General features: G+C 42.7%; 1 protein-coding gene and 1 long non-coding RNA gene across 2 annotated transcripts in view; one reads left to right on the top strand and one right to left on the bottom strand.

The window, feature by feature from the left end:
* The window catches only part of CAMK4 (calcium/calmodulin dependent protein kinase IV), a 242,086-nt gene that overhangs the window by 165,094 nt on the left and 52,303 nt on the right, over positions 1-24,689 (top strand). The window contains exon 5 of the mRNA XM_007672810.3: positions 7,805-7,877. Coding sequence (XP_007671000.2) covers positions 7,805-7,877 — 73 coding nt within the window. The remainder of the gene's footprint in view (positions 1-7,804; positions 7,878-24,689) is intronic.
* LOC103171389 overlaps positions 15,427-24,689 on the bottom strand; it is a 61,678-nt gene continuing 52,415 nt past the window's right edge. Inside the window, exon 2 of the long non-coding RNA XR_486761.3 lies at positions 15,427-15,866. This is a non-coding gene — a long non-coding RNA (uncharacterized LOC103171389). The remainder of the gene's footprint in view (positions 15,867-24,689) is intronic.

The raw sequence follows: 24,689 nt of genomic DNA, 5'->3' as shown, positions 1-24,689 counted from the left end.
TCTGTCACCAAAATCTTTCAGTTCAACCTTCACAGTATCACTACAATCTGCTCTTTTCCTCTCCACCCAAACTGATACCATGTTAATCCAAGAACTTATCCTATTCTGCCTTGATAACTGCAGCAACCTCCTTGCTGACCTCTTTGCCTCCTTTCTCTCCCCTCTCCAGTCCATACCTCACTCAGCTGCCCAGGTCATTTTTCTACAGAAATGTTCAGTCCATGTTTCTCAAGAACCTCCAGTGGTTGCCCATCCTCTTTTGAATCAAACAGAAGCTCCTTACCTTTCGCTTTAAATCACTTGATCACCTTGCCTCCTCCTACCTCACCTCCCTCATTTTCTACCACAGCAAAGCCCATACACTTTGCTGTATAATGCTGACCTACTCACAGTACCTCTATCTCCTCTATCTTGCCATTGGCTTCTCACCACATCCTGCCTCTGGACTGGAATACCCTCCCTCTTCATAACCAACTGCTGATTACTCTCCCCTCCTTCAAAGCCTCCTTGAAGGCCTTCCCCGAGTAGGCCTTCATTTTCTCTTCTCCCACTCCCTTCTTCACCACCCTTGCACTTGGATTTGCACCCTTTATTCACCCCTCCCTCAGCCCCCCAGCATTTATGTACATATCTATCATTAATATTAATGCCTGTCATCCCCTCTGCACTGTAAATTAATTGTGGACAGGGAACATGCCTCTCAACTATGTTGTACTCTCTCAAGTACTTAGCACAGTGTCCTGCACCCTGTAAGTACTCAATAAATATGATCGATTGACTCAGAATAAATGAGGTTGAATGTTCAATAGAATATATATACATATATATAAGTGTGTGTATACATACATGTATACGTAAAATATGCATTAGCGGTGCTGAGCGTGGGCATCGGTGAATAATTATGCTAATTGTTAAGTGCTTACTATATGCCAAACTGTACTAAGCAGTGGGATAGATACAAGATCATCAGATCCCACATGGGGCTCACAGTCTAAGTAGGAGCTAGAACTAGGAACTAGAAATAGGAGCCCTCATTTTGCAAATGAAGGAACTGAGGCACAAAGAAGTGAAGTGGCTTGCCCAAGGCCCTACAGTAGACAAGTGACAGAGCTGGGATTAGAAACAGGTCCTCTCGCAGGCAAATGCTCATGAATTCATAAGTGCTAGAGGCAGCTGAAGAGATGATTGATTTGGGTACTGATGATTACTGGGGGAAGGCTCATTGAGAGTGATGGGATTTTAGGAGAGATTTACGGATGAGAGGGTTGAGATCTGGTGGCTGTTTTGGGGAGCGAGCTCCAGGCCCTTAGGATAACATGATCAAGATGTTGGAGATGGGCAAGATAGGAAAGGATACAGTCAGGGGGTGGGGTCGGGAGGAGCCAAGAATGCAAACAGGAGAGTAGGGGATGAGGAGAATCAATAAATAAAAGAAGATACAGCTGGTGGGAGAACCTTAAAACCAATACTAAGGAATCTTTGCTAGATGTGGAGGGAGATGGACAGCCTTTGGAGGATTTTGAAGATCAGTGTTTTTCAAATAGTATTTGTTACGTGCTTACTGTGTGCCAGGTACCATACTAAGCAGTGGGGTAGATGCAATCTAATCAGGTTGGACGCAGTGCCCGTCCAACATGGGACTCACAATCTTAATCCCCATTTTACAGACGAGGTAACTGAGGCCCAGTGAAGTGACAAGTGGCGAAACCGGGATTAGAACCAGGCCCTAATGACTCCCAGGCCTGTGCTTTATCCACAATACCATGCTGCTTCTACACCCAAAATCAATATATAGCTTTCCTTTAGATTTGAAAATGGCACTACTATTGGTAGGATTCATCTTTAAATCCAACATTAAATGTCAAGACAAGATTACACACAATGAGGTCCGATAACGCAGTCAGCCACAGTGAAGCAATGTTCCCAGTAAACAACTCTGCCAAACAGGACATGTGAAAAGAATGGACAACACAGGATAGCCTAGCCGCTGCTGTATGGTCAACTGAAAGGGGGAACATGCAAGCAAGAGAGCAGAATAAACTATATGAAGACATTCTGAAGACTGTAAGCTCATTATGGGCAGGGAACTTACCAACTCTGTTATAGTGTACTCTCCCAAATGCTTAGTGCAGTGCTCTGCACTAAATATGATTGACTTTGAAGCACAGTTTCAAACATTGTGACTTAGCAGTGGACTTTTGGCATCACATGGATAGTATTTTACCATCATTAATGTCAGCTTCCAAGCAAAGGACCATTAGATATGTATATATCCATGTGGTTATATCTAAACCTTGCTTTCTGTGAATGTGTATGTATGCACAGAGTGAGACAGAGAAGTGTATATATATATAATATGGAGAGAGAGAGAGAGAGATGGCTGGAAAGACAGTTTTCTTTCCTGTTGTATATATGTAAAGATTGTAAGGCAGTTTGTCTAATCTCTTGCCTAATCCTGATGAGCTGTGCTTTCTTAGAATTAATCAAACACTAAACTTGTTTCTTCAGAAACTTAGGGTCCAGTATTGGATCGCTCACAGACATAGAACCTTAGTCTTTGGCAGAGGGGGGTACCTTAGCATTAGCAGGACTTATGCTTGATGTGTTTTCCCAGCAATACTGATCATTAGCTTTAACCTGGCTCCCATTAGTCCACAGCACATATTGTGAGGAGGCTGGCGGAGATGGTGAATGCAGCTTGGAGTCTTGGAACAGAAAATCTCTGTGAGATTCTTCAGCCTCAGGCACTGCTGTGCTGTTACCTGATTCTTAACCCACTTTTGGGCATCATACCCATATTAGCTGAATTAAGGGTTGCTAATCATTGTTTCTGGCTAAAAAGAAGTAGAAATATGTATTTAAACAAGTCAGGCAGGAGTGATGTGGCTCAGAAAGAGGCATGTACTTTTTTTAGCATATATGTAGGGTATTTGTCAAGCACTTACTATATGTGCCAGGCACTGATCTAAGCGCTGGGGTGGATACAAGCTAATCAGGTTGAACACAGTCCATATCCCACATGGGGCTCACAGTCTTAATCCCCCATTTTACAGATGAGGTAATTGAGGCAGAGAGAAGTGAAGTGATTTGCCTGAGGTCCCACAGCAGCCAAGTGGCAGAACTGCAATTAGAACCCGGGTCTGGGATCTGGGCACCGGCTTACATGCTTTAAATGTGACTGAAATGAACATTACCTGGAAAATTTGAAGGGGGATGGAAGGTAAAGGGGGAAAACTAGCACGCATGCACACACACACACACACACACACACACACACACACACACTAAAAAGTGGCTAGGGATGGATTCTGTGCTTATTCTCCTAAACACAAACCTTAACCCAAAGGTTAATCATGTCCCTTAAGTAGCTCTCTACACTTTCTCTCCTCTTCTCCTTGCCCTTTTTCAGTGACAAACCCTTCCTGGAGAGCATAATTCCCACATAAGTATAGCACATTTACTTCTCCCAAGCACCGTACGAAGACTGCACAGCTCAGATGTCTTTCCCTTGCAGCTTCTCATGGCTTTGGATTTGGGGAAATTGATCTTAGTATATGAAGATAATGCACTGATGGGTGGTGATGGAAACATGTATTGCTAGTCCTGCCTCAGAGCCTGCCTCAGGAACTTGGAAATCTGGACATCTGCCTAATGACAGTTCCGATTTGGATTATTTTACCCCTCGTCCCATGCTGCCAACCTGGAGGGAAATTAGGGAGACTCAGGACAATTCGTAGTATCTCAATAATAAATAATGATGGTATTTGTTAAGCACTTATTATATGCCAGACACTGTTCTAAGTGGTGGCGTAGATACAAGGTTATCAGGTTGTCCCACGGGGGCCTCTCAGTCTTAGTCCCTATTTTACAGATGAGGTAACTGAGGGACAGAGAAGTTAAAGTCACTTGTCCAAAGTCACACATCTGAGAAGTGGCAGAGCCAGGATTCAAACCCATGGCCTCTGACTCGCAAACTCGTGCTCTTTCCACTAAGCCACACTGCTTCTCCCACTAAGTAGACCTTGATTATTTAAGGTTTAGCTTCACATGCATTTTGTTTCCATTGTATGTGTCACACTCAAGTGCTCTATAAATATTGACTGAATGTGTCTTGAGGGTTTTCATCTGGCCCATCCTATTTATGATTACCTCACTGCCCCTTAGGGCAGCTGTTAGGATATACTGCGGTTTTCCACTTTTCTCCCAAGTCCTACCCAAGGAAAGTATGGTGTGACAAGTATTGCTTTGATGGTGGAAGTTCTAGGACCTTTTTATCTGTGATCCTGTCTTGTGACTTGGTGAGTAGGCACATAGGTAGCTGTGGTGGAACTTTTCTACAAGTTCATTCAATAGTATTTCAAATAGAATGTCTGAGGGAGGCCTAAGTTTCACATCCCTGAAGATTGGTTTCTCATCCTTCAGTTTGGTCTGAACTTTGATGCCGTGTAGTTGCCACACTGTATGCCAGGCTCCCAGAGGACATAATAGCCTTTTGGATTTGATTTTCTACTCCCTTACTTATCTTTGCATGATTGGACAGTGTTCTGTCTAGGAAGCAGAATTCAGAGAATGTCTTCAGCTGTCATCTATGGCTGTACATAGTTTGCCAGATGTAAGTTCTTGCCTAATTTCAGTTTTCTTCAGGCTATTTATCAGGCTATGGTGCTCTGCTAATTCAAGAAGAGGTTCATAATCATGCAGCACATTTCTTTTAGTGGTTTCAAATCGGAACCATAAGATTAAGTTTTTCATTTCCACAACCAAGATCTACCATGCAGCAGGGAAACTTCCAACTAGCCTATGACAGGATTTCACAGGAGATATTGATCTGCAATCACTTTTCAGTTGTCTTGATGGAAGTGATTGTTCTCTTGGAATTCTGGGGATTCCAGCTAATATTCCTCCTCTTGCACAACTTTTCAAATAAGAGTTTGATCAACCACTGTGACCATTGCCCTCATTCCTGGAATTTTTGCTTCACTTATCAGCATTTCCCCAGGTCATTTTGATGTTCTTTGGGCTGGCAGTAGATCAAATGGTTGGACTGGGGACAGAGAAGGTAGCTGGATGAATTGCAGGGCAAACCGCTTTAAAAAGTCTTTAAATGATTATAATCTCTGGGTTGCCAGTCCCTTCAGGCAGTGACTGTCTACCTCTTCCCCTGCTTTAATCCTGGCACTACTAAGAAATGTTCTCTTGGGGCAGAATTGAAGTCCAAGAAGGCTTTTTCACTGGATCCAGCAGGACTATTTGATTAGCGATTGCTGGGTCATTTGCAGTGATGAATCAATCGATAGTATTGTGTGCGTACTGTGTGTACACTACTAAATTATTGGAAGAGAAGCATCATGGCCTAGTGGAAAGAGCAGGGGCCTGGGAGTCAGAGACCCTAGGTTCTAATCCTGGCTCCTCTACTTGTCTGTTTTGTGACCTGGGGCAAGTCACTTAACTTCTTTGTGCCTCAATTCCCTCATCTGTAAAATGTGGATTCAATGCCTGTTTTTCCTCCTACTTAGACTTTGAGCACCATGTGGAACAAGACTGTGTCCCAACTGATTATCTTAGATATACCTCAGTGTTTACACTTAACAAATACCACAGTTATATTTATATTATCATTACCAAGAATATTAAAGAGTTAGACAGTACCCATTCCCACAAAGGGCCTTACAGTCTAGCAAGGGAGGCAGGTTACTTTAATTTCTGTTGGGAGGAAGTAATAGAGCATGTAAGATATGTCCATAAGTGCTTTGGGGTTCAATCGATCGTATATATTGAGCGATTACTGTATGCAGAGCCCGGTACTACACTTTTGAGAGAGTACACTATAGCAGATTTGGTAGATGCATTCCCTGTGGGCTGTGGGAACTAATGTGCCTAGGTGGCACAGAAGAACCGAAATAGCTGTTGGGGGATATAAAATGGGGAGATTGGAGAGTCCTTGAGAGCTGTTTCCTGGACAAGATATGGTCTCAGAAGGGCTTTGAAGATGGGGAGAGCTGTCATCTCTTAGATATGGAGTGGGGAGTTTCAGGCAGGGGGAAAGTCGTGAGCAATAGGTTGGCATCTGGAGAAATGAGATTGGAGCACTTCAGTGCCTTTGAGAAACAACCCTTTCTTTCTAAAGAATCTTTATGACTCAGGGATACTTGTATATGGTGAATTTGGCTTTTCCTGTAGTGCCAGAGTGGTATTTGGAATTAGCAAATAACTTATTTGGGATTTTTCACCATTGAAGTTATAGCAAGTTCCAGATAGCCTAGGGGCAATACAGCTACAGAGATTAGTGTCTTGGGTTTAAGTATGAGTTTCCAAGTCTAACTTTAAAACTTATTTTTTTTCATGGGGATAAAGTTAGTACCTGCCTTCTCAGTTGACATGGGATAAAAGGGAATCCAATACTTTTAGATTTTACCATGAAACCATTTTCCATGATCACTTCATGAAGCTAGTTGAAAGATTAACAGGGAGTTCACCTATCCTTTCAGAAGACATGCAATACTGTATAAATGATATAACAGTGCCCCCAGGAAGTAGTGAAGGGATTGTCAGGTTTAATTTTTACACTGTTTTCTGTTTTTTTGTGTTTTTTTTGCCTGGGACTCAATGCTATTTAAAGAGATGCGAATTTGTGTGTTCCAAAGAAACCTTGGGCAAGACTCAGGAATCTTGAATCAGGCTTCAGAGCTGATTACAGTGCCACAGCCCAAGATTTGCTGTTGCTTCACTGTATTCTGGAGGGGAAAGGTGCCCTTAAGAATAACTATGAGCCAGAAGTGGCTCTTCACAGCAGGTCTTGATGATATAACCACCTGGTTGGAAGCCAACAGCCAAATTAAACTACCATCCCTGAATCTTTGCAGATTCTGTAAAATACCCTGGGAGAGCCACCAGGTTTTGTCAGATACAACCTGGGACAATTATCAGTGGTATTTATTGAGCGCTTGCTGTGTGCAAAGCACTGTGTTAAGTGCTTGGGAGAATACAAATCAAGAGTTGGTAGACCCATTCCCTGCCCACAAAGAGCTCACAGTCTACTGGGGGAGAAAAAGGCTATGTATATAAATTCAACGGTAGTTGAATTGCTGACGAACTCTGAAGATGGAGAGGGGTTCTGAAGGAGAAGGCTCGAAGTTAGGTTTCCATGCTTCCACCAATTCACCAAAAGTCCCCAACGATTTTCATAGCTATAAATCAAAATAAAAATCAATTTTAGATGTTCTGACCTAGACTAGACCCTTCCATTTGGAGGACCCTGGAAATCTGGAGCAATTTGGGGGTTCCTACAAGTGTTTGGATGAGGGGAGTGTCCTAGAATAATTCAGCCTCTGAGGGAGGGTGGGGTGGGGGTAGGGGTGTCCCATGAACCAGAATTTGTGCAGAGGAGAATCCTCCAAGACCTTTACTAGGCTAGCCAAGATCCCTTTCTGTGGTCTAGAACTTCAAAACTGGGATGGAGATCCAGAAGAAACCCTTCAAGACTAGAAAAGGGATGGCTGTGGGTCTTTCCAACTGTGTGTAAAAACAAAAACAAAAAACCCAAAGCCTATTGCCAGCATCAGGAATTTTGGATGTGTGTGTGTGTGTCAGTGTGTCTAACCAGAGACAACGGAAACAAAAACAGAAGAAACGCCTTCTTTAGCTTTCTGTGGTACATATAACAACCAGGGTATCACAATTTGTGATTTTTCTTTATCACAGGATTTATGATGGATGGTATTTGGACAGTACAAAAGGGCCTTGTTCGATCACCTCTACTCCTGTGAATTCATGTGCTAAGCCATATTTCTTTGGTTCCTTTTAGGATTGTGGAAAAGGGATATTACAGTGAACGGGATGCGGCTGATGCTGTTAAACAAATCCTGGAGGCAGTTGCTGTAAGTATTACAGTCATCAACCCAACACTTAGAAGTCTTTCACTCTTACAGAGTAATTACTTATTAAGTACACAGTTGCAAAAGCAATGTGAATTTTTGGAAGCAAATCTGCTGAAAAAGTATTCTATAATTATTTTCCCATTGGTTTTTCAAGACCTCAAAGATGCAAACATGGTCCTGGGTCATCAAAAAGCAAGCTCACTAGAATGATTTCTCTCTTTGCCAAGTGATTTTCCTCTCCGTAATTTATGTTAGAAAAATTGTGCTATCAATTGTACCTCTTCTCCCTACTTCAGGTTTCTTCTTTCTTAATCTGATCTTTTCAGTGTGATAAATATGGGCCCTGGAGCATGGAAACAAATTGTATTGATTTTTCTCATTAAACCAATAGGGCGGACAATGGAGACCAGAGTATTCAGTATTTTCCCGAATGCATATACTTACGTGGGGGGGGGAAAGGATTTTTGTAAGTAGACAGGCTAGGGCATTGGTGCCAACTTTTCATTTGGAGCCTGTGGGCAAATTTAGAATGGGGCTTCAAAGGGCTCATAGGGATGTGGCATTGAGAGAGTGGGACTTGAAGCCGGGTGGGACTGGGGGAGACGGCTGCCAGAGGGCACAAGAAGAGCCACTGGGCTGAACCCAGCAATCCAGCACCCAGTGGGAACAGGTTAAGTCCCTGCTGATTCCCACAGCCCTTGCCGTATTACAGAACCATGCAACCTATGCTATCATTTCTGCCCCAAAAGCTTTGGGTGTGAAGCCACCCCTCCGAGTGGTCTCCTTTTTGTGAGAGTCAAAATTCTTTGAAGATTTTTGCTCCAAACTATTCATTTTGGAGGAGCTTGTTTGAATCAAGGTAATCAGACTTCAGTGACAGTACACTCATCCCCTCTCACTCTCCTCTGGCACTTTCTTCTCTGCCTTCAAATATGCCCAGTCTCTTTCATACTGAAAAAGCTATCCCTAGACTCCACCACATCCTCCAGTTTTTGCCCTCTCTCCTTTTCCCCATTCTCAGCTACATTTCTTAAACAGATTGAATATTTTATCTCCACTTCTTCTATACTAATCTACTTCTTGAACCCCAAATCTGTATTTTGCCCTTTTCACTGAGATCACATTCAGGTAAGTTTTTTAATGACCTCCTGGAGGCAAAATGTAATGGTTTCTTCTTTGTTATTATCCTCCCCAACCTCTTGGTCATTTTTGACACTGTGACCCTCTCCTCATAGACACTCCCTACTCCAGGTTTTACCAACACAAAGCTCTCCTGGTTCTCATCCTATCTCTCTGACCATCCCTTCTCAGTTTTCCTTTCCTGACTCTTCACTGTCCCTTCACCTTTTGTTCCACAAAAGTTAGTTTTGGTTCCTCCACTCTTCTTGAACTACATTAATTTTCTCAAGGAGCTAATCTACTTAGAGATTTTTTCAACTATTAGCTCTATGCAGGTAATGCCCAAATCTCTATTTCTAGCCTCAACCTTTCACTTGTTCTATAATCCCATTCTTCTTTCTGCCTTTGGGACATCTACAGCACGTGTGTACATGCTTTTATACTCAGACCCTTCCCCTACCTGTATTTTTTTTTTTTAGTGTCTTTCTCCCCCACCAGATTGTCAGATTCTTGAGGGTAGGGATTATATCTTCCTATTATATTGTATACTGTGTGCTTTGCCCACAATAAGTGTTCAATAAATGCTGTTGAAATTGATTGAGCCATCCGAATCTCCTCACTTGCTCCTTAAACTCAATATGTCCAAAACTGAACTCCTTATATTTCCTCCTGAACTTTGTCCTTCTGCCAAATTTCCCATAACTATAGACAATATCCATATCCCCTGGCCCAGAAGCTTGCAGCAGTGGTGTCATCTTCAACTCAGGGGAGTTGAGTTGGATGGTAAAAGTGAAGTTGTGGGCCAGGATTTGTGCATCAAGAGACAAACGCACATATACACACACTCTTTTTTTATGGTATTGGTTCAGCATGTACTGTGTGTCAAGCTCTGTTCTAAGCGCTGGGGACGGGGTGGGTAGATACAAATGAATTAGAGTGGACACAGTCCCTGTCCTCCATGGGGCTCACTGTCTAAGTAGGAGGGAGAACAGGAGAACTGAGGCATGGAGAAGTTAAGTGACTTGCCCAAGGTCACACAACAAGCACTTGGCAAAGCCGGGATTGGAACCCAGGTCCTCCATCTCCCAGGCCTGTGCTCTTTACATTAGGCCATATTGAATAGTTGAGATTAATGATATGCTTGTTCTGAATGTTGTTTCTTTTGGACCCAACTTATTGTCAAGAAATGGCTATGAAGAGTTAAGTTCTGGAAGACCAAGTCAAAAATTGTTGGTTTTTTTGTTTTGTTTTGAATCTTCCCATTCCTGAGGGAATTGGATGGTTTTTTGTTGTTCAAGAATTTTGTGTCTAGTTATTCAAATCTCAGTACTAATCCCCGAAGTGGGATTTGGATGAAAGGTTCTGAAATGTGATGGCTCAAAGCAATGAAATTCTATAACAATAATTATACAGGTAGAAAAAAAAGTGGTATAAAATTTTGTGTTACACTGAGGGGCATGGTTATTAGACTTATAAAGGTTATAAAATCCATTCATGTAAAGTTCCTTTTTTTTGATTTAATGCATTAGAATAAAATAAACTAGATTAACCTTTTTTAGGCATAGCATTCCTATGCAAAAATTTACACTTGTATAATCAGAAAAACTGTGGGTGGATAAGGAATATTTTCAGTGCATTAATGCTGAATATTGTCATGACAGTCATGTACAATAGGATTTTTTTTGTATTGTTTTTCTGTATAGGTGTGTGCATTTACTCAGTTCTCCTATACTGTGGGGAGTTATATTTCCGAGAAACCCCACGTTAAGGAAAACTAACATTATAGGACTAGAGCCTTGATGGGTTTTGCACTTCCATTTCTTCCGATATTATACCCCGCTCTATCTACTCACGTACCCTGAGGCCTTAAAAGCGGTCTCTCCAAAATGCATAGTGAAACACACGTTATGGAAGGATTGCATTTTTTCATTCTGTCAAGTCTATTATCGTTCACCATGTCTGGTACTTTTAGGGTAGTGAGCAGCTGTCGAGCCATCAGTTGGCCATGAGCTTGGATTGCTTGTCGTGAGCAGTGATGGCATACACCATCCCCGTTCACTTGCTCATTTCCCATGTTAGCACCGGCACAGATTGCAAGAGGGTTGGTTGTGGTGTGAGTGGAATGTATGGCCATGGAATCAAATGAATGTGCCCTCTTCAGGAGTAGATCCCACTGTGCCTTTCACTGTGTATGAGTGTTTGGGGTCTTCATTCCTGAGTGAGGAACTTACCTCCATTGTACAGAGTATCGATGATCAGGAGTCTTTAGGAACATGGTATTTTTATAACTATGTGGAAGCTGGTTCTCAGGGCTTTTGTGACCAATATCGTTTGACAGGTTTATCCTCTTGCCCCATCAGGCCACATCTAATATGACCTTTCAGAGTAACCTCTTACTACCATGCTCTCTGCTCAGGGCTTGGCCAAATGAGTCACTGTACTTGGAAACCTATTTTGTTCCTCACAAAAATTAGGCTTTATTTTCCCAACTGGGCCCCCCCACCCCCCTTACTATGTTTCCTTTGAATTCAGTGGGTGATATAGGAAAGGGGATTTATCCTGAGGGACCAGAAACCATAATGATATGAAATATTGACTGAACACAGTAAGCAATCTGTATAGGGATGGCACAGTTATTATGGCAAGGTAGAGCCTTAGGTAGATTCATAGCAACTTGCAGATTCCACTGGTCCTGAGCTTGCGATCTAGGTCAAACTGGAGACCCTATTTTCAAAGCCAAGGTGAGCATAGGCTGATCTTGGATATTCTTGACTGTAGGGGGTTCAAGGTGTTTCAGCCCCTGGGTTCCAGGTTAAAGGGGACCCAGCCATTCCCATAGAGATGAATGACTCGATCAGCTTCCACTTCAGTTGACATCATCTACCAACATGGCCACCATCTGGGACATGAAGATGGCACCCAAAATGGCCACTACACACGTGTAGCATCTGAGCGATTGGGGTTGGGAGGGAGGGTATCACATGGTGGCCACTGAAAATTTCTCAGCTCTGTAAAAGAGAGGGCAGCTGATGTAACAGTGGTGGGGGTGGGGGGTGGAAGGAAAAGACTTGAAGTATTTTTGAACACAGCTCCAGCCCCCAGGTGCTGCCTGGTTCTGTCACTGCCTCCCCACTTCATACCTTCCCAGCCAGGTGCAGCCCAACGAAAATGCAGTCCAAAAAATTGCACTGCCTTGATCGGTTCTACGATGGTTGACAGAGGTGGGAGGAGGCAAGATGGGGAATGGGGAGAGAAGCGAAGACAGAAACAGTGTGGTCTTGTGGAAAGAGCATAGGCCTGGAAGTCAGAGGACCTGGGTTCTAATCCCAGCTCCACCACTTGACTGCTGTGTGAGCTTGGTCAAGTCACTTCACTTTTCTGGACCTCAATTATCTCACCCGTAAAATGGGGTTGTATCTACCCCACTGCTTGACACATAGTAAGTCCTTGACAAATACCACTAATTATTATTATCATTATCATTATCCTCACTATTATTATTTTTTACTCTCCCTTAGCATCTTCTCCAGTTCCATACCTACTCTCCTCATCCCCTGCCTGTATTCTTCTCTTTTCCTTTTTCCATCTTTCTCTTCAAACCCTTCTCCCTCTATCCTAAACTATCTTTCTACTCTTTGTATTTCTCTACCCAGTAGCAAAAATTGATAGAAAAAATATTTTCTAAGACTGAAGCTAACAAAATCTACCTGTAACTATTTTTTTCTTTCTTCCATGGGTCAAAGACTGTTTTTTGGGTTTTTTTTTTCATTCTATATAAGGCCTAGTACAGTGCTATGTACATGTGGGTAGATTCTATGAGCCTATCACCTCAGTCACTGTGTTCAAAGGGGAAGTGTTAGTTGGTTAAAGATGAAATTCAGCCAACTGGCTTTCCATCTGGAAAGGGAGGAAGGGGGTGGGGAAGATTCTTCCTGTCCTATTTTACAGTATGAAAGAAAAGCATGAAGAAAGAAATGTGGGAAGGAGAAAACTGATCAATATGTAAAGAAGAGAAAGAAAATAAGAAAGGAGGCTGAAGCAATAAAGTAAGGCCTTCATGTAAAGCCAACAGTTTAAATTGTATATAAAAGTTTACTTATTTATTCACATGTATTTATCAGACACCCACTACATGTAGGACACAGGACAGGACTGACAGAAAATAAAAGAGGAGACATGCTCTAGTCCCTCCCTTCACGGAATTTACATTTTTTTGTAGGAGCAAGCAGTAACACAAACATGGACCCAAAAGCTGTGTAGGAGAGAAAGAGAAGCACATGCAACATATGTAATTTTTACAGAGGTGAATAACTACTGGGTGGTAGCTATAATGGCTGGAATCCTTCATGAGAGAGAGTTGGCCCAGGATTTATGGAAAGAGGGGAGTTTTTAGCATAGTTTGAAAAGAGGGGAAGGTTATGGTTTGAGAGAGATGCAATCCAGGTGGCAGGGACAAGTGTGTGGGAGAGTGGCTAAGTTGGAGTGTAGGGAGGGTATGAGAGCATCAATAAATTATTATCAATCAATCCGTGGTTGAGTGTGGAAGGTAGGTAGCATAGAGTATCAGTTACAATGATGAGTTGGTGAGGAAGGGTTTGGCAGGGAAAGCGTATGACTAGTTTTTGACGTGCCAAGGTTTAAGTAGTGGTGGGAATTCCAGGAGACAGGAGGAAATATGTGATTGATATGGTGGAGAGGTCAGGCTCTGAAAAACTCGTCTGGGAGTCACCTGCATAGAAGAGGTAGCTGAAACCTTGAGAGAGGAAATGTGTCCCCAGAAAGTGAATATAATGGAGAGGAGGAAGCCCAGGGAAGTTCTCAAGTGGGGCGGAGGGGAGATGCAGGGGTAAGAGGGAGCAAGGGGAGGTGCCCACGGTTAAAAAGGGAGAAGGTGAGTTGATGGAAAAGAGAACTGACTACTCACAGAGGATGTGGGTGTGCTTCTGAGGGAAGGAAGAGTGTCACAGAACAGATTTTAGGGTTGAAAAAAACTTTCACATAGTCCCTATCATATTCACTTAGGGTTGAATGTGGTTCAATTCTCTATGCCTCACCCAGAATGCAATGCTGAAAACTGTGCAGAAAATTGATACTATTCACATTGACCTTTGCTAACAGGGCACTCGCTTCCTTAGAAATCTAGAAAGAGTTTCCATACAAGAGACTGCCTCCTGGGAAGCACAAGGGAAACTGTCTCAGTGGGAAAGAATCTCTTAACAACTAGCCCCTTTCAGAGAGGTGTCAGTAGACAGGAGAAGATCAGATGAGAGAGGTTTGAAGGTGAGTGGGGGTCGTTCTTCCCTCTCAGGGTCAGTAGAGAGTGGCTGAGTTCAGCCTTCAGCCAACTGGTGCCATGTGGTTCTCTCAATGGCTGACCATAGGTACAAACTGAGTGTTCTTTACTGTCCAGCTGGCACTTGATAGCCAGCTGCTGGAATGCTTAAAGCACTTCCTGCCCAGAGGGAATTCATTTCTATTCTGTACCATCTTGAGTGATGTGACCCTGCCATTTCTTTGACCCAAAGAAAGGCCCATTTATTTTGGGGATAGCTAATTTAGGAGTAACCCTGGAGAGAGACTAACTCAAAAATCTCTTTACCTGCGAGAGTTAGGTCAAGTCTTGTTATGTTTCTGACGTGTGCACTCTGGAAAAGTATTTTTGAAAGTTTTACAACAATCACTTTGTGGGGTGTGAACTTTGCTCTGGCCAAAAAAAAAACCGGTTATGTACTGTCAGTTTAAAAATTGCCAGCAATTCTAGAGCTGGAAATTTTAAAAGACATTTTTCAGATGACTTCAAGGCATCCATACCACCTTGATGCCTTTATTTGTTTTAATATCGACTTCAGTGAATACTTTTCTTTATGAATGTATTATACCTAATTTGGGCTAACAGAATATTTTAATAATCTCCCATTGTAATTTGGTTTTGGGGAAGGCTTCTTTAGAGTGTGTCTTTCAGAAGCCCCTAGTAATCAATCGATCAGAAGCATTTATTGAGTGTTTACTGTGTGTGCAGAGCACTGTACTAAGTGCTTGGGAGAGAATGAGTTAGCAGAGTTGAGCGACATGTTCACTGCCCACAATGAGCTTACGGTGTAGAGGAATGTAGAAGTAGTCCTCTCTATCAATGAGGTGAAGATACTGTGGATTTGGCTTAATTTGATAGGAAATTAGCCAGGAAAATTAGAGGTTCACATGGTAATTCCTTTCCAATCCCTGATCTGGTTGCATAGATTAATAATGAAAATCAAGGGCAGCTGCTAGGTGCCACATTCCACTCTGCTGGCTTTCAAGAAATTGATAGAACAAGGTATGGAGAAGGAGTTCAACAAGCAGATTTCTGGAATCTATTTAACCCTGTCTCCTGTCTCCTCCCCACCCCAATTCCCCCCACCAGCAGGTAGTGTGGTCAAGTAGTCAAGACGCCTTTGGAGGTTATAATATTTATTTGAAAAACCCACTGTGACAATCACTTCTTTAAAAAGCATCCTTAGCTCTACATTCACTGAACTTCATTTGTCTCCTTCCTAATTCATACCAGGTCTTCACCCTCACCAGTTTTTGGTCCAACCCTAGCTCCCTTAATTATTTTTTGTTGGTAGTTGAAGGCATTGATACAGAAGTGGGATTTTTTTGTATGTTACTTCTTCAGCTTGTTCACTTGGTTTCCAGCTTAAGTCATGATGGGTTCCTGTGACAGCAATATACTGGAAGAGTTTGCAATTTTCATTTTGAAGTAGCCTGAATATGAATTGCAGGACTATTGGGTGATTTTCTTGCTTCACTCTTCTCTGTCAGAGTCCCAGAGAGTCTTGGAGCACCCTAGGCTCATAGTCTTGGACTGCTTCTGGAGCTGCTAGTCTCACCCTGCGGAGGATAATAATAATAATAACAATTGTGGTGATAAGCACTTACTATGCGCTAGGCACTGAACTAAGCACTAGATGGATACAGACAAATCAAGTTGGATACAGTCCTTGTCCCACGTGGGGCCTCACAGTTTCAATTCCCAGTTGACAGATGAGGTAACTGAGCCCCAGAGAAGTTAAATGACTTGCCCAAAGTCATAGAGCTGGCAAGTGGCGGAGCTGGGATTAGAACCCATGACCTTCTGACTCCCAAGGTGCCTGTAGGTCAGAGAATTCTTCTGGAACCCCACTGCACCCTCCTGCATGGAACCCCAGGACTGAAAGTCCATGCCTGATGCCCACCCAACCCCCTTGCTGCCCACACGAAAGTGTGGCGTGCCCATAGTCAAGGGGTTTACGCTGAATTGCCAACGTGGTGTCTGTCTGCAGAGTAACCTGGTTTCTAAGGAGGATCCCAAAGAGGTTTTCTCTACTAGCCTAGACTATAAGCTCCTCCTCTAGAGTGTAAGCTCCTTTTGGGAAGGGAATGTGTCCACCAACTCTGTACTTCGACTCTCTTTATTGCCATTGTTCTTGTCTGTCTGTCTCCCCCGATTAGACTGTAAGCCTGTCAAACGGCAGGGACTGTCTCTATCTGTTGCCAACTTGTTCATTCCAAGCGCTTAGTACAGTGCTCTGCACATAGTAAGCGCTCAATAAATACTATTGAATGAATACTTAGTGCAGTGTTCTGCACACAGTTAAGGACTCAATACATGGCACTGATTGATAATCACAGTATGGAAATCTTTTCCTCTTTCCATTTGATAATACATTCTTTTCATTATTTAGCAACTCCCTCTATGGTTTTAGCTTTATTTTTAGCTCGTGTTTGAATCACTGTTAATCTTAACGCATTCTAAATGTAGGATATTATTTAATATTCCATTTTTTCCAATTTCCCAAGGTTTCTGCCCTTTGTACTTCCTGCAGATTTTGTTTTGCATAAAGCTCCCAGAGCCTCTGCAATCTGTTCAGTTTTCTCTGGGCAACATTTCTCCACTCAAAGTAACATATTATTGATTCCCCAAGATTTCCAGAACCCTGCCTACAGATCAGGGAACATTTGGAGTCTAAAATATGCATCCATGGGTTCATACACTAGTCAACTCTAACTTTCATAATCCAGAAGTGAACCCAAGAGACTGAATGTTTTTAAAAGGCTGGGCTGAATTCTGTCCTCAACACTGACAGCTGATGATTGTTAAAGGAGGAATCATTTCGCATCCATTATATAACTAGAGAGTAGAAAAGAGATGAATTCTCTGAGTGTATCCTCTAATTTGTGGTGTATTTCACAAATTCTTGCTCATGGTATACTCCCCCAAGTGCTTAATACACATCCAGTTGGCTCTCAGTAAATATCATTGATTGGCAAACTTCACTAGGTGGATTTAATTGTTCCAAGGAATATCATACCTATACCTTGCAACCATTTAACATTCCTGGTAAAAATAATGCATTGGCCAGCAGTATTGGATCAGTGGTTTTCTGACTACTTACGTAGCCTCAAATAAGATTTTGTGGGAGATCCTCACTGGTAAAGAATAAATTGGCAAATTTTATTTCCCATTCCTCTGATCGAATATTCCCATTAGAATACTAGTGCCTACGTCCCTACCTGAGATGAAAATCTGGGGTTTGACTAGCCATTTGACTAGGCCTGACTTAACTTCGCAACAGGCCTCACAAGTGCAATGGAGCATTGACCCTACAAGTTACTAGGAATTCAAATCCCGTGGGTGCACTGGTACGAAAACTGCCGTGTTCCGTGGGGTCTATAATCAGCCCCAGTTTGTGCAAAAGCAATTTACAAATTGTATTAGATTTAAGGAGAAATTTAGGGGTACTCTGAATACTCAGAAGTTACGAAGGGTCACATGATCGTATTTATTGAGCACTTCATGCAATCGTATTAGCGCTGACTGTGTGCGGAGCACTGTATTAAGCGCTTGGGAGAGTACTATGTAACAGAATTGGTCTTATAACACTGTTCTAAGCACTGGGGTAGATACAAGATAATCAGGTTGAACAGAGTCCCTGTCCCATACAGGGCTCACAGTCTTAATTTCCATTTTATAGATGAGGGCACTGAGGCACAGAGACTGAATTAAGGTGTGAAATGCTCCTTCTAGTGGTCTGAAGAGAAAGCTAGCCTCTGCCAAGAGCAGAGAAAGCTTTGCAAAAAATCCAATCATTTACATAGGCAGAGCTCATCAAATCTATTCTTCCACTCAATGATGAGTGAAAAATTGAGGTTGACCAGCAGGCTGTTCCCTTAATCCTATGAATAATTAGCAAACAACAGCAGGAGGCAGAGAGGTACTGAGAAAAGACATCAAACAAACAAGAGAAGTCAAACACAGGAAGAGAGTATCTGAGGAGTGGTAATTTGCTGAGCCCTGCACATTGGCTTCTGTACTAGGAGCTCTTTCCTAAACAACTGTCCCTGCAGGAGATTTCACCTGCTAAGGAGGACTGGGAAAGATGTCTTACCTAGAAAAAAATCCAACTAAAAACAAGCTCATTTTAAGGAGTAATGGACCAGGCTGCTAGAAATTTGGAATCACCAGAAACCGCAAGAAAACCTGCAGGAGTCTGTGTAAGCTCATATGAATCAATCAGTCAGTTTATTGAGTGCTTAATATGTGCTCAGGACAATACAAGAGCGTTGGTAGACGCGTTCCCCGCCCACAATGAGCTTACAGTCTCGAGGCAGGGATGTGAACAAAGGTCCGACCTAGTGGATAGAGCAGGGGCCTGGGAGTCAGAAGGACCTGGGTTTCTAATCCCGGATCCGCCACTTGTCTACTGTGTGACCTTAGGCAAGTCACTTCATTTCCTCTGCATTTCAGTTATCTGTAAAATAGGGATTTAAGAGGATGAACCCCATATGGGACAAGGACTTTGTCCAATCTGATTAGCTTGTATCTACCTCAGTGCTCAGAACAGTGCTTGGCACATAGGAAGAGTTTAACAAGTACCATAATTATTATTAAGAGACTATGGCAATCAATGAGTCAGAGGCAGTCTAAGAATGGGCCTTGAAGTGGGGTCTTAAATGGGCCCCCCTGGGTTTCCCATCTTGCCCTGCGTGGCTTTGGAGTCTCCCATACCCGTTTGAGTGCTGAGGCCTGCTGCCATGAGATGACCCTCCCCCCGCCATGCCATTCAGGACCCTCCTCCTTGCAGCAAGGTAAAGACGCAGCATACCTTCCCCAAAGACAAATAGACATAATAAAAATGACAAAATGAGGCAAGAAGACAAGGACAGTGATAAACGTATTAGGACTGGGAGAGCACTGTGGCAAAAAGAGCACATTTTCATGTTACTGCTCAGGTGGGAGTGTTCCAAGAGCAACAGCCACAAGAGTCACAACTGTTGCTGCTCTCGGGAAAACACTCCCACCTGAGGAGTGAGGAACCTGAAAATCTGCTTGCTCTTTATGCCACAATGCTCTCCCTGCCCCCGACTACATTTGTTGTTGGCCTTGTCTTGCTTTGTTTTGTTGTTTTCAATTCTATCTATGTGTCTTTGTGTCCACTGTCAGCCTCTTCCACCGCCACCCCCCCACACCCTTCCTATTCTTAGACCATGTGTCTTTTGTGAGCCAAAGAGGGTGTCTGAATTATCATCCGTGGACCTTTCCCAGTGCTTAGCAAAGGATTCTGCACCCAGTGGGTGCTCAATAAATACCATTGGATGGATAGAAGAATGAATGAATGAATTTGTGAATAAAGAAGAGGGCAGAGATTGGGGAGATGAGCAATAAAGGGACAGAACAAAGAAAGAACAAAGGAAAGGATGAAGACTATGAGTCCCATAATGAGGGTTCTAGTTTCTCCAGTGACTCAGTTTTTTTTTTTTGCAGGGGTGGGTGTCGAGACTTGGTTGCATGATCATAGAAATATGTGGCCTCCTGGATGAGATTTGGAAGTAAAGGTGTTTTTTATGGTGTTTAAGTGCTTACTCTTTGTCACGCACAGTTCTAAGTGCTGGGGTAGATACAAAGTGATTGGACACAGTCCCTGTCCCACATGAGGCTCACAGTCTTAATCCCCATTTTACAGATGAGGTAACTGAGACCCAGAGAAGTGAAGTGACTTGTGCCTTGCCCAGACTCACAAAGCAGACAAGTGGCAGAGCTGGGACTAGAACCCAGGTCCTTCTGACTCCCGGGCCTGAGCTCTCTTCATTGGGCCACATTACTTCTCCAGTGTTGAAGAACTTGGAGACTAAATTGTACTCATGAAAGCTCCCAAAATGGCAGTACCATTGTGGGCAGGGAACATATTTAATAATGTTGGTTTTGTTAAGCGCTTACTATGTGCAGAGCACTGTTCTAAGCGCTGGGGGACATACAGGGTAATCAGGTTGTCCCCCGTGAGGCTCACAGTCATAATCCCCATTTTACAGATGAGGGCACTGAGGCACAGAGAAGTTAAGTGACTTGCCCACAGTCACACAGCTGACAAGTGGCAGAGCTTGGATTCGAACCCATGACCTCTGATTCCCAAGCCCGGGCTCTTTCCACTGAGCCATGCTGCTGTGTGACCTTGGGCAAGTCATTTTATTTCTCCCCATCTCGGTTACCTCAACTGTAAATTGGGAATTAAGACTGTGAGCCAGGGCTGATTTACTGACTTGGTTGTCCTCTCCCAGTTCTCTGCCCAGATTAAACACTCAATAAATACTATTACTGATTGATACTATGCTAGCTGCCCCTGAAACTCATCCAAGCCTGCAAAGAATGGACACAAAATATCATGTTTAGATTGGAAGCTTGGACTGGCAATTTGATGCCTCTAAAGTAGCAGTCTTTTCTTGACTTATTTTTGTCTGAATTACAAGTTTTAATAGAAAAACCTGGGTAATATAATTTGTCTTTTTCTTCTCTGCAGCAGACAATATTCCTTCATTCTTTATGAGCTAACTTCAATTCACCCTGAAAATGTTGTCTGAATTTTCTTCCTTTGGGCATGAAATGTGATCTTTTCTAGTCTACTTGGTCCTTGGGGATGGTCTTCATATTGTTTCCTAAATAAAAGGAAACATAGTTATCCTGTTGACTATCTCTCTTAATGTGACAGTGGGAAAGACTCCCATGCACTAATGCCTCAATTCATTTCTTCAGTTTCCAAGTGTGGTCTCATTTATCTTAGAAATATAATCCTGTGGTTTTCATGAATAAGCACACTTGCTACTCTGAAGGATTCTGATTACCACAATGGGATTAATGTTGAGGAAGAGGAAACTTTCATTTTCACAGAGGTTATATGACTTAAGTCAGTTTAAATTCCACCCTAGGGGTCTCTTGGCAGTCCTTCACCAAGTCAGATATCTTATAGTGTGAAGTATTCTCTGACACTCCTAAAAGGGAAAATAAAATCCCCACTTGATTATCGATGGACCACTACAATCAGACAGAGCCAGAGGCCAAGGATAAACCCAGGTTGGGCAAAGGACCAGAGATGAAGACATCCACTAGAGAGGTTTTTAGACTTTAGGAAATCTTGACAAAAATGGAAAGCAGTGCACTATTGTAGTCTCCTTTTGTGCTTTTATATTACCACCTGGAGAAATAAGCACCTGTACTAACTCCCAGTTCCCATATGGTAGGGGGAACTGACTTTCCTATGTCAGGAAAGACAGTGTTTTGTTGAGGATTTTTTGGGTTTTTTTTGGTATTTATTAAGAATTTACTACGCACTGTACTAAGCGCTGGGATAGGTACATGCTAATTGGGTTGGACAGAGTCCATGTCTCACATATGACATGGACTCACAGTCTCAATCCTCATTTTACAGATGAGGTAAATGAGGCACGGAGATGTTAAGTGACAGGAGGCAGGGAGGTCAGCAAGTAACACTGGCTCTGTTCCATGAGATACAGTCCATGTAAACTCCTTGAGGTCAAGGATCAGGTCTAATAACTCTATTGTATTCTCCCAAGCACTTAGTAGAGAGCTCTGCATACAGTATACTCAATAAATACCATTGATTGATTGGAAAATAAAAAAATTGAATTGCTTTTGGTTCATTGATCCATGAGTAATAGAATTCCATCATAACTTAGGCTTGAGAGGAGAGGTAGGAGAAGCCCTGGAGTCCAGTAATAATAATTATAGTTATTTACGATGAATTTACTATGTACCAAAGCTCTGGGCAAAGTACTGGGATAGAAAAAAGGTAATTAGAAATCTAACCTCCTTCCTACCACCTCACAGAAAGGTTGAAAGCTAGGCAGTGAAAGGCAAGGGGGAAAGAGCCAGATGCCACAACGAGATAAAAGCCAGAGCACTGAGACAGCCCAGCCACCATCAGCCCTCGGTTATCTCTGACCTTAAGTGGCCGCTGATGTTTGCGCGTGTGTGCGTGCACACACACCCATTCACACACATATGTATCAAAACATTTGGAGGGACATATGAGTACCTATTGAGCATCCTTTTTGTGTGCACACACCCAAAGACTCCCACAGAGAGACATAAATTGGAATATATAGACACACACAAAAATGAGGATACACAAAGACACAGCATGGATCTAGATACACAAAAATATCCCCAAGAAAGCGTGAAGATACACGGGGATATACTCATAAGGATGCAGAAACAAAGAGAGACTTACACACATACATACGTGAGAGTGCACATGGAGAATGGAGGAAACAAGCAATTGATGGGAAAGTTCAGTATAACAGAGTTGGTTGACACCTTACCTGCCCACAAGGAGCTTAGAATCTACAGGGATACAAATTACACTGTGGGACGCAGACAAAAGCAGAGCTACAGAAAGACAGAGCTTCTGAGAAAGGGAGGTATACAGACACTGACACGTTGAAGAAACTGGAAATTGAGGGTACCATGCATCTTATGTGGGACAGGGACTATGTCTGAGCTGATTAAACTTGTACCTACCTCAGGACTCAGAACAGTGCTTGACAACTTTCATTATTATTATTAAGATTTAAGATTGAGGAATAATTGGGAAGGTAAGGAAGTGATTGGGAAGGCAAAAGAAAAATAAGAATAAATGGGGGCGGGGAGGGTGGGGAAGATGAGAAAACACAAGTTTTGATGGATCACAAGATAAGCAAAATAAGAAAAGGGGAGGGCCTTTCTAATGTGTGCTTCCACTTAGAGAAGCAGCATGACCCAGTGGAAAGAGCCCAGGTCTGGGAATCAGGAGATTTGGGTTCTAATCCAGTTCTGCCCCTTGCCTACTGTGTAAACTTGGGCAAAAGACTTCACTTCTCTGTGCCTCAGTTTCCTCATCTGTTTTCCCTCCCCCTTTAGAATATGAGTTGCATGTGGAACAAGGACTATATCTACCCCAGCACTTAGTATGGTGCTTGGAAAATAGTAAGTGCTTAACAAATACCACCGAAGAAAGTGGATTGGTGGTTGGAGACCAGGAGAAGGAATCTTTTTCCTCAGTTCTCTGTCCGACTCTAAGAATATGCTGTCCACTAGAGAAAGAAAAGATGACCATAGGGCTGGTCAGGGGATTTGCTGACCTCTCCCTGCCCCAATTCTTGTTTTGGGAGAGGTTTTTTTTGGTTTTGTTTTGTGATATTTGCTAAGCACTTACTCTGTGCCAGGCCCTGTTCTAAGTGCTGGGGTAGATATAAGCTAATCAGGTTGGACACAGCCCCCTGTCCCCTGTGGGGCTCAGTCTTAATCCCCATTTTCCAGATGAAGTAACTGAGGCCTAGGGAAGTGAAGTGACTTGCCCAAGGTGACATGGCACACAAGTGGAGGAGCTGGTATTAGAACCCAGGTCCTTCTGACTCCCAGGCCCGTGCTCTATCCACTAGATCACACTGTTTCTCAAAAGGAGTTTGCCTTTCTCACTTCCAGAGCCCTGACTTTTACTCCCTTTAATGTCCCAAGGCCCAGAGCCAGAGGTAGAAGCAGCAGGCACATTTCATTTTCCTTTTCTTTCCCCATGTGTAAACATAAATGATTTAAAAGAAATGCAGTAGCTGTACATGCAAAGTGTAATGAATGTTTATATTGGACCTTGTTGATACTGTGCAGGTCTTCAGCCAAAAAGTAGTTCAAGAATCCAAACCTCCAGACAAATACAGATATTAGTAAAATGTAATGTGAGCAGGAAAGCCAGACACACTTCTGATGGAATATCACCCAAGGCCTGTGGGTTTCATGATTAAGTTGAGGCTTGCACATTTTCTGTTTATTCCCTAAGCTCTCAGTTCAGTGCTCTGCAGAAAGTTGCCACTTATTAAAGACTGTTGACTGACAACTGACAGTGTAGAGATTGCAGCCAATGCTATCATGTGATTTTTGTTTCTTTTCACTGGTCTGTCCTGACGCTCTCTTTGAAGTGCTAGGTCCTCGAGGGAAGGACTTGTGTTTCCAGCTTCCTTTATAATGCTTTGCATGTGGTAGGAGGAATCAGTAAGTGATGTCCAATCAAATCAACTATTACTGATCCACCAGGAAATAATCACAGATTCAAGGTGAAATGGGTTCCTTCTTCCCTCTTCCCTTTTTCTCTGCCTTTTTCCCATTCCTCTTCCCTCAACCCTCTTTCCCTTCCCCCCATCCCTTTCTATGACAGTTAATGATGAATTTCATTAAAGCACCAAATTTACTTAAAATGTGAGGTAAATGAATGGACATGGTCATAGTGTATAGTGGTAGAATCTTCAAAAGACAAAAATATTTAATCAGAGATGCTAAATAAATGTTGTCTCCCAGTGTTAGGTCACTTCAAAGCATCTGAACTTTATGGGCAAAAAAAAAGAAGTCTAGAG

This window comes from Ornithorhynchus anatinus, chromosome X3 (assembly GCF_004115215.2).
Source record: "Ornithorhynchus anatinus isolate Pmale09 chromosome X3, mOrnAna1.pri.v4, whole genome shotgun sequence".
NCBI classification, from domain to species: Eukaryota; Metazoa; Chordata; class Mammalia; order Monotremata; family Ornithorhynchidae; genus Ornithorhynchus; species Ornithorhynchus anatinus.
The sequence above is the reverse complement of the archived record's forward strand: the minus strand, read 5'-3'. Positions and strand labels throughout refer to the sequence as shown.